This window comes from Pinus tabuliformis, chromosome 8 (genome assembly GCF_031772625.1).
Source record: "Pinus tabuliformis cultivar Carrire ecotype Pingquan chromosome 8, CPIR1, whole genome shotgun sequence".
Taxonomy (NCBI): Eukaryota; Viridiplantae; Streptophyta; class Pinopsida; order Pinales; family Pinaceae; genus Pinus; species Pinus tabuliformis.
Window position 1 is genome coordinate 1,788,929,885 of NC_142294.1, and position 11,271 is coordinate 1,788,941,155.

The window sequence follows — 11,271 nt, forward strand, 5'->3', positions numbered from 1 at the left end:
GAACAGTGGGGTTCCAGCCAGGTCTTCAGAACATTTTTCGTTTTAAGCTTCAGAATGTAAATACAATTCACGCATTCAAGGCCAAAAATGTTTCGAAAAGGTGAAAAAATATCCAGGAAAAAAGGGCAAAAACGTCTATTAGTGTACATTTTCGGCGGAGCAATGGCAGGATTCGAAACTCGGACCTCGCAGCTCTTGTAACAATCACTTTGTATTACCTGCATTCAATCGCTACTCAAGAAAGAATATAAGATGTCACTGAAAAACCATTTGGTATTACATTATTCTTTCTACTGCTGTATGGATACCCTTTTGGGTACCTGCAGAATTTTTGGCATTAAATTCCTTTATCTGTCTACATACTCCACGTTGAGTTACCATGAACAAGATAGTAAAGTAACAGGTCGTCCATGAAATGGAAATACATAAGAATTTAGGAATTAAGTCGCTGCTTCATACCAATCTCCCCGATCTTACAGTACAAGTTTGAAGAAAAGTAAAGAAACAATATGAATAGTGGTGTTCCAGCCCAACTCTTATAGAACAATTTTCATTTTAAGCTTCAGAACGGATAAAACCAAGGCACTAAAATATTTGGTAGAACAAAGGTAGGATTCGAAACTCGGACCTCACACCTCTCGTAACGATCACTTATTTTATTACATGGCAATTAATTCAATCGCTAATCAAGAAAGAATATAAAATGTCACTGCAAACCATTTGACATTAAAATATTTCTTTCAACTGCTGTATCGATACCCTCCGTGTATCTGTAAAGCATTTGGCATTAAATTCTTTTATTTTTAAGAGATTCCACGTTGGGTTACCATGAAGAAGATGGGAACAAACAAAGAAAAAGTATATGAATTAACAGTAAGTGGGTGCTTCATACCAATCGCCCTGGCATTAAATTCTTTTATTTTTAACAGATTCCACGTTGGGTTACCATGAAGAAGATGGGAACAAACAAAGATAAAAGTATATGAATTAGCAGTAAGTGGGTGCTTCATACCAATCGCCCCCCTCTTGCAGGCTCATTTTAAAGAAATGAAAGAATATGGACAGTGGGGTTTCAGCCCAAATCTTGTAGAAGATTTTTCGCTTTAAGCTTCAGAACGAATAAAACGAAGGCGCTAAAATATTTGGTGGAGCAGCGGCAGGATTCGAAACTCAGATCTGACTTCTTTATTACATGGCAATTGCTTGAAATCGCTAACCAAGAAAGATTATAAAATATCACTGAAAACCATCTGGCATTAAATTATTCTTTCTAATGCTGTATGGATAGTCTTTTGGGTATCTGCAGAACATTTGGCATTAAAATCTTTTAATTTTAACAGATTCCACGTTGGATTAATATGAAGAAGACTGCAACAGGATGACATGAAGATAGCAACGGCATGACATGAAAAAGATAAGAACGAGAAAAAGATAAGTAACAGTTCGTAGTGGGTGCTTTATACCAATCGCCCACCTCTTACAGACTAATTTTGAAGAAAGGAAAAAGTGTCGACGGTGGGGTTCCAGCCCAAGTCTTATAGAACATTGTTCGCTTTAATCTGTAGAAGGAATTGAAACAAGGCCCTAAAATACTTGGGGGAGCAACGGCAGGATTCGAAACTCGGACCTCGCAACTCCCGTAACAGTCAGTTATATTTTTTAACTCAAATTGCTCATCAAGAAAGAATATAAAATGTCAACTGGAAACCATTTGGTATTAAATTATTTCTTTCTACTGCTGTAGAGATAACCTCTGGCTATCTGCAGAACATATGACATTATATTCTTTTATTTTTTTATTGATTCCACGTTTGGTTACCTGAAGAAGATAGGAACAAACAGAACAAACAAAGATAAAGTAATAGGTTGTCCATTAAATGCAAATAAATGAATATAAGAGAAGTGGGTGCAACATACCAATCTCCCCCCTCTTACATACTATATTTTTTCAGAAAAGAAAGAATATGGACAGTGGGGTTCCAGGTTCCAGGCTCCAGCCCAGGTCTTCTATAACATTTTTCGTTTCAAGCTTCAGAACGAATACAACCGAGGCGCTAAAATACTGGGCGGAACAACGAAAGGGTTCGAAACTCGGACCACGCAGCTCACGTAACAATCACTTATTACACGGGAATTAATTCAATCGCTAATCACTAAAGAATATAAAATGTCACTGGATCTAAAGAACATTTGGCATTTAATTCTTTTATTTTTTACAGATTCCACTTTGGATTACCATGAAGAAGATAGGAAGGAAAAAAAGATAAAATAACAGGTTGTCCATAAAAAGCAAATATTTAAATATAAAAGTGGAAGCTTCATATCAATCTTCCCACACATACAGACTAATTTTGAAGAACACAAAGAATATGAACAGTGGGGTTCCGACCCAAGTCTTCTAGAAAAATTTTCGTTTTAAGCTTCTGAACGAATACAACCAAGGCGCTAAATTACTAGGTGGAGCAACGGCAAGATTCGAAACTCGGACTTCGCAGCTCTAGAAACAGTCAGTTATTTTATTACACGGCAATTAATTCAATCGCTAATCAAGAAAGAATATAAATGTCACTGGATCTGCAGAACATTTGGCATTAAATTCTTTTACTCTTTACAAATTCCACTTTGCATTACCATGAAGAAGATAGGAACGAAAAAAGATAAAATAGCAGGTTTTCCATGAAATGCAAATATATAAATAAAGAAGTAGATGCTTCATACGAATCTCCCCACGTTTACAGACTAATTTTGAAGAAAAGAAAGAATATGAACAGTGGGGGTTCCAACCCAAGTCTTCCAAAACATTTTTCGTTTTAAACTCCAGAATGAATACAACCAAAGCGCTAAAATAAAACGGCAGGAATCGAAACTCCGACCACGCGGCTCTCTTAACAATCATTTATCTTATTACATGCCAATTAATTCAATCGCTAATCAAGAAAGAATATAAACTGTAACTGGATCTGCAGAACATTTGGCATTAAATTCTTTTATTTTATTTTACAGATTACATTTTTGATTTACTATAGAGAAGATAGCAACGATAAATATTTGCCGGAGAAACTGCGGGATTCAAAACTAGGACCTCGCAGATTCCGTAACAATCACTTATTTTATTACATGCTAATTATAATTCAATCACTGATAAAGAAAGAATATATAGTGTCGATTGAGATGAAATCGACGGAAACGAAGGAGAAATATAATGGAACAAAAATGAGGACACATGGCAAGAGTTCGAATCTCAAGAAGTGCTTCTCGCGCAGCGAGTGATCCGAGTGCAGCTCCGCCTGTAAGGGTTCACCTGGCTGGTGGATCGGCAGTTGTAGTAGGAATTCCCGCGCCTGGAACACGGCACGCTGTTGGCCCTCAGTGCGCCGTAGCTGATGTAAGTCCGGCCGGCCAGAACACGCCTGTTGATCTCAGAGTCCATCTGCATTTCATCGTCCTCGAAGCATTCTCCGATCGAACCCTCGCAGCGTGGTCGGGGGTTCGAGCCCCACAGGACCCCAAAGGCGTCCATCTCTGAGCCGGCGGTGGATTCAATTAAAGCCGCGGATAACACAGAGAGCAGAAGCAGGGCAGAGAAGAAGCAGAATACCGCCTTCCCCATCTCAAACCTCGGCAGATTGGTACAGTTTGCAGAAAAATCTGAGGGCTTATACTGAAATCCGAAGCGAGGGTTTAAAGCCTCGCACGTTCTTGAAATCCCTCTGAACCTGATGAGGAAGAACAGCATATACACACACAAACACAAGTGGTGTTAGGTGTATATATTGATTACTTTGTGTGTATATACGTCCAACAAGAATGTGTGAATGAGAAGAAGAGATTGGGAATATATGAAGGCGGTGCTGGAAACAAGCGTGTGATTAGCTGGTGAACTCACGTCAAACTCCTTCACGCAGATTTGTGGATAGATTCCATTGTAGTTTTTTTTATTTAAATCTCCATTAAATTGTGGGATCCGTAAGGTCTAGGACCAGACTGTCGGTGGACGCTTATACACATCCGGGACCTCATACGGTTGTCTTTCACTCTAAGATAACCCTGCCTAAACCGTAGTTAACGCTACCTAACACTGGGAATGTGGCGTAATCATTATTTTGTTCTTTTTTATGTTTTTATAATCTGTATTTTAATGAATCAAGGAGAATTTCATTTTTAATTCTAGATTTATTAGGTTGTGGAAAAAAAAAAAATTTAAATCGTAAATATGATTGATTGATTTTTATTTTATTTTATGTTTTTTTTGGGGGGAATATGATTTTTTTTTTGGGGCGAGGAATATGATAGATTTGATGTTTAAGATGAATTTATTTTGGACAGGATTTTGATTTATTTTTTTGCAAAAACAAATTACAATTTTAGTGATATAGATAGATGTTAGTTTTAGGTTTTTTTAAATTGCGAAGAAAAAATATTAATATTGAGAATGAAAATTGTTTTTTTTATTAGCCTAAAGAAAATACTAATATATTTTGGGATGAGAGTGTGTCATTTTTGTGATATTAAGAGAGTTGAAGATGAAAGAAATTGAATCTTAAAATGTATAAACTCAATCTAAATCTCATTTTCAAAACATAAGTCCCAATACCAACATTCCCAATATTCTATCTCATCAAAACTAGGGGACCTAGGAAGGATAATCCATTATTCTCATGGTCTAATAAACCAATTTTAATTTTAGTGGATCTTAATCACCTATATATACATAAAATTTGAATTTATATATTTATTACATCTAGAGGATATCTACAATTTAGTATAGGAAACATATTGTAGTATAAGTAAAATGAATCATTAAATAAATAATAATAATATAACATAATCTTGATTTCATTAATAAAGTAATAAAGACAATAGTTCAATTTAACTCAATTTACTATATTGTAATTTAGTTATCACATTAACATAATTTTACATAATAATCATTCACATTCTTAATCATAATATTTCAAAACATACAATTAATAAAAAATAATAATTTCAATTAACAAGGGCTACATAGTAGTTAGTAAATATAACTTAATTAAACTAAAAAGTAACAAAGGCAAATTTCATCACAAAAATAAAAACAACTAACAAAATGTTATATTTGTTAAAATGTCATCACCAAAAATTAAGAAATATGATTAACTAATATTGTTCATATTAACAAATATGATTAACTAATATTGTTTATATTAACATGCATTATATATATGTGTGTTTAATGTAATAATAAGTGATCTTAAATTGAAAATATGGAGAAAAAGTTATAATTCATGAAAATGGAAATAATAGAAAAAAAAAAAACAAGAAAAAAAAAAATCTAAAAACAAAAATTAATATCCAATAGAAATAGAAGTTATTAAAGAACCCAAAATAAGACCTCAACCAATCACCTTACCAATAAATAAATTTAAATAATAATAATATGTAACAAAAAATAATTCCCAATATAATATTAACTATGGATAAGTCACAAAAAATTTTGATCAAACTTAGTAAAAGCAAAATTGAATGGATCAGTATAATAAATCTACAATTAAAACCAAAAATATTTCTAAAATAAAAATGTGTTAAAATAATTATTTACATTAATACTTAATTCATAAATATTTTATTTATTAATAATAAAATGTTGTTTATATTAATATCTATTTTTTAAATGTTAAGTTTCCAAATATATCTCTTTAAAAAGAAATCGTAATAAAAAAAAAACAAAAAACAAAAAGTATACATCTCTTATATTAAGATTAAAAAATACTATTAAATACATTAAAATTTTATCATTTTAAAATTTAAAAATACAATTAAATGATTCAAATACCAAAATTGTAAAATTAAAATAAACAAATTTCTTTAAATAAATTAAAAAACATATTATATGTATTAATTAAATTTATTTTATTAATTTTTGATAGATTTAATTTGTTCCAAATATAATCAATTTATATTAAATATAAAACCTAACGATCTTTTAATATTTTTTAATTATAAATATTTGATTAAATAATAATAATAATAAATTATAAATTTTTTTTTCCATAAAATAATTAGGACTTCATAATATTGTTCTCAAACATTCACACATTTAAACCCCAAAAAAGAGAGACCTCTGACTCTGCCTTTTTGTACCGGTCTACATTACTGTAGTAACTCATGTCCTTGCCAAGAGTGTTGTGCAAATTGGAAAGATCGTGTGAGCCCCAATGTGAAATCACAGTAAAGCTGTAAGGTTAAAAGGGATATCTTTGGAATAAAGTTGTAAAGGGGTTAGAAATTAGAAAAATCATGAAATTTTAATGTGAGTAGCTATAAAGTTGTAAGGTTAAAATGGATATCTTTGGAATAAAGTTGTAAAGGGGGTTAGAAATTAGAAAAATCATGCAATTTTAATGTGAATCGTTATAGAGTTTTTAAGGGTAAAAAGAATATTTTTTGTAATTGTAGAAAGTTTGTATAATTGAAAAGATAAGATATTCTATTCTAAAGTTATATATTTATCCATATAACAATTACAAAGTTGTTAGGTTTACTTTTTCTAGAGAGTAGAGTCTTTACCTTGCTTTGAGAGTAGAGGTTTTAGTTATCTTAAAAGTATATGGAGGTAAATTAATTATTAAGAAAATTGGTTTTGTATTAAATATAAATAATAGTGATGGATTAAAAAGGAGGAAGGAAAAAAATAATTAGTAGTGTAATAAATGGTTTGAATAATGAAATGTAGAAGAAGAAAGGTACTTCGCATTTTTTTGGTTTAAGGCATGATAAATCATGTACAATAATGTTATAGAGAGGGGAAATGAGAAATCATGTCAAAAGAAAAGAATGATACTACATAGAAAACTTCAATAAACAAGATAAACAAGATGAAATTGAAGTGCAAAACCACTTGAAGCTTGACATTTTGTTGTGTGAAACAAAAGTCATAGCACCATTAAGAACTAACTCTCACATGTTGAGATGTGAATTAGGGAGATGTAAACAGTACAAGGAATCTTGGGAGGAAATTTTATGCTAAGAGTGTTGAAATGAGGAGGTTGAAACTAAACAACACTTTCTCCTAATATACAACATGTGCGTAAATCAAGGAGAGGTGGAATTTGGATATTAGAGATTGGGACTCAACATTTCAAGTGGATCTAATGAGAGGTACAATAAGGTTTCTAAGAAAATGATGCAGATAAGATGCATATAGTTGAGAGTAGAGTGAGTGAGGCAATGACCCCTTGATGTAGAGTGAAGGGGAGTAGATCCACTAAAATAGACAAAATCCTTGATTTGGATCCTATCCTTACATCACTAGCTCTAGTCATTATAATTCCATCTTGTTTAATTTTATGAAAAGTGGTGCACATAATGCAAATTTGGTTGCTTGCTTGTTTACCATTGAATTTATTGTTGAATTTCCACGACCTTGGGTCTAGGTTAGAGTCTTAAAATCGGTGACGATACCAAAACGAGAATCTCAACCATAAACTACTTTGCACAGTGGAAATATAAAGCAGTAAATCACATATGCACAAATATACACACTTTTTAACAAAATTGTACAATATTGTACAATCGCCAATCTTCATTATATTAAACTAAATCTGATTAATACAACAGTCTATGGTATACAAGATACAATGAAAAACTTCATTGCAACTTCTATGTTGTATCTTGTCTTGTCGGTCCTTCCCTTCCGTACTGCTCATTGGTAGTGCCTTAGTCCATTAAGGCCACTACACATCAAGACTCCATGAGGGTTGTCACCTAATAATGTTGCATGTCACTTTTGTTGCATGTACACAGGCTCATAAATATGCTCTCTAGGTAGGTCTAATTCACGAGCTCCAATCTTCCTTCTAGTAGCCTCTTTCATCCATTAAAGAGCTACTCATTAGGCTGCAAACTTCACCCAATCTCACACCAAACAAAGTCCTTATTGTATATGCTCTAGGGCTACTTTGGGTAGCCAACACACTTCCCTCCAATCATATCAATGGCACCCAATCCAATGACTGTTGAATTTGCACTGATGAAGACACACGATCACCCAATCTCGCCTACAAATTGGCTCCCACAAGATACCCAAACAATCTGATCCAATTTGTTCACTACTTGACCCAATGTTCCTCCACAAAACACTGTTGTAAATTATGTTTGACTTCGTTGTTTTTGATAGTCCTGGTTAGGGCACGTGCTGCAACCCTAACTCCACCCAATAGTCAACAAACAATCCCTTTAACAGTTGCATCCCACCTTGGCAGGCTTCCTCCTTTTCCACATTGCCTCCCTATGGTACTTGTCAACCCTTAACAACCCTCACATAGTCCTAGCTATGTGCTATGGCATGTGGCCTAGCACAATAGCCCTCCTCCTGTAGCAAATAGCTTCCAAACATTACCAAAAAAAACTCTAAACAACATTGTATTTCTACTCCTATACTCGGCCCAACAGCAAGCCTAGTTGGCCTCTAGAAAAACAATGTTTTAGCCCAAAAACAAACCCCTGTACCTTAGCTTACTCGGCCTCTATTACAGACTTCAAACCCTTCTCCTCATGCTGTCCAAAACTCCTCCTTTGCTGCGGATAGGCATGGGATCCTCCTCTCTAACGAGTCTTTCTCTAGAAGAGACGTTGCATAAATGGATGCTCTCAACACGTCACATCACCCTCTAGTTATAGCCAAAAGATGGGCTCCAACGAATAGATGAAGAGACACATCTATTGGAGGAATTTTGCTTCAAGCCTACATGACTTGAAAACCAATAATTACTTGTCAACTTCAAAAATTCATATCTCCACTTCTAAAACTCGAAATTCGATGATTCTTGAACCCTTTGATTCTCCTTTCTGCCCTCTATCGTCTCATGCCATCACATGTATAAATGTGCTCCTGAAATTTCCCCAAACACAATTGGGTGAAAAATCCCATCCTTGGGTTCCAAGCCCACAAGTGACCCTTGTGGTGCTTCTCCCTCCAAACCCTGAACCCTAGGGCTTGGAGTACCTCCCAAGCTACACAAATCAACATTTATAATAGTCCAAGTGACCTAGGAGACTCTCTTAATCCCCCCCCCCCCCCCCCCCGCAACAAAAAGATAAATGCATAGATAAAAATATTTTTTTAAACCAACTATGATACCAAATGGTCATATTTATTAATCTTTTTTTTTTTTTTTTTATGGTTTGTATTTTTGACCTCCATGAAGTTTGGGATGACTTGTAGACAACTTCTTAGGGAAAGTGGGCCATTACACTTGAGGTATTCACTTAGCTTGGTACCCATCATTGCGTCATGATTAATGAACAAAATCATTGGTGACAACTTGAATGTTATCCATAACGATATCGAGTAGTCATGAACCCATCTAAGAATGAATGTTATTTGCATAGGTGATAACAATGAATGTTATTTGAAAATGCGTTAATAGGGATGAATCCATATTCCAAAAGCAACATTCATGTTATGATGGGTTCATGCTTACCCTGTACCCCCATGGATAACATAAATGTTGTCACTTATGATTTGTTTCTCTAATTATGGAATAATTATGGCTCTCAAGATGGGTTCATGAAACAAATATAATGCTCCCCTACCCCCCAAGTGGCTACCAATGGGTCAACTATGAAAACAATAGAGGATATAGACCAAACATTGGGGAAGTAAAACACCTAGTGTCAAATAAATAAATAAATAAATATAAAAATGAACTTACAAAGAGACCTAATAGAAATAAATAATTAGATTGTTCAAAAATTTGATTAAAATATTAAAGGAATCTTTTGAAAAGAAGAGAAGACAAAGTTAGAAATACTTGAAGAGTTGAAAAAGAAGGCATTGGATTACCAGGAATCCAAATGGAGGATGAAAAGCAAAGCAATTTGGTTCACAGAACGGGGTGCTAACAATATTTTCTTTTTTAATTATTCAAAGCATATGAAAAATATTAATACAATATGGAAAGAATGATGGAAACAAAGTAAAAGGGTTATAGGAGATAATTAAGATTAGGGTTTCCTAGTTTTAGAAACTCTATTAAGATCCTCCTAGGAATAACACAGAAGAGAAAATCAAAATGATTTTTTTTTCTATCCTAAGTTTATTAACGTGGAAAAAAAATGAAGGATTAATAATGGTAACTAAAGGAGTGCATAGATCAATGTTGACATCTTTTATAAATAAAGATACTCGTCTTTATTGGTGGACAATGGAGTTCTATTTTGTATTTTATGATTCGCTAAAGGATGATGTAGCCCAAAGGAAAACCAGATACAATTCACACAAAAACAGAGTAATACACAATATGACATAGTGAATGGTCCCCCTTTTTTTTTAATCGAAATAAATTTACATAACTAGAAAAACATAGATCTACCACATCGCTAGACAATCCACTGAACCAATCGTATCCAAATAATCGCATATGCCTGTCACAAAATATGTCACTGGTTCTGCTTGCTTGCTTATCGTATCTCCTTGGTCGACCTAGCGAGGCAACTCAACTAAGATAACTATCGTTCTAACCAATCCATCAGAACTTAACCTCTCAAGTCTTATTCACTACCCAATTTCGTTGCCTCCAAAAATGAACTCCAACAATAAAAAATTACTATTTTTTGAATTTTTTTTAGAAAATTACTATTTTTTGAAAATTATTGTTTTATGGTATGCAAAAATTCGCTACATGATTCTCCTCTGGTTTAAAAGAAAGCAACTCCTACAAGTTGTTGTTCTCAAATTGTTGCCACTCAACGGGGTCCAAGGCCTGCAATTCCCTCTCTGTGATCCATGTACTTTCCTCCGGTGCGAAGCCTTCCCACTATACCAAATACCTGTTATATTGTTTTTGTCGAGTCTGAGCAATTTTCTTATCTAGGATATGTGCAATCTATTCCTTTTTCCTACATGGAATGGTTTGTTGCCAATCCACCTCCTCCTCGCTGTTATTTCCTTGATTTGGCTCATGGAATACATATAAATCAGAAACATTGAACACGGGTGAAATATCAAAATCTGTTGGTAAATCAACCTTTTAAGCATTATCATTGATTTTCTTAAGAGTCTTGAAAGGACCAATCTTCTTGTACTTCAACTTGTGGTAGGTTCCTTTAGGAAACCTCTCTTTCCTAAAATAAACCATTACCAAATCACCCTCGTTAAAGACCTGAGGGTGTTGACCAACATCTGTTAGAATTTTGTACTGTTGGTTACTGTCTTGCAATTTCTGTCACACTGTCTATTGTAATTATTGAATGTGTTCAGCAAATGCTTCCCCATCATCACTAATTTTGTCC

General features: G+C 33.7%; 1 protein-coding gene across 1 annotated transcript; it reads right to left on the reverse strand.

Moving 5' to 3' along the window:
* Positions 1-2,944: 2,944 nt before the first annotated feature.
* Positions 2,945-3,813, reverse strand: LOC149243357 (rapid alkalinization factor-like). Its single transcript, XM_089374494.1, has one exon. The coding sequence runs from the start codon at positions 3,734-3,736 to the stop codon at positions 3,242-3,244; it is 495 nt and encodes a 164-aa protein (XP_089230620.1). The 5' UTR covers positions 3,737-3,813; the 3' UTR covers positions 2,945-3,241.
* Between the last annotated feature and the right edge of the window lie 7,458 nt (positions 3,814-11,271).

Excerpts from the sequence above, each read along its gene's own strand:
- LOC149243357 (XM_089374494.1), bottom strand. The coding sequence starts at position 3,736 with ATGCTGTTCTTCCTCATCAGGTTCAGAGGGATTTCAAGAACGTGCGAG.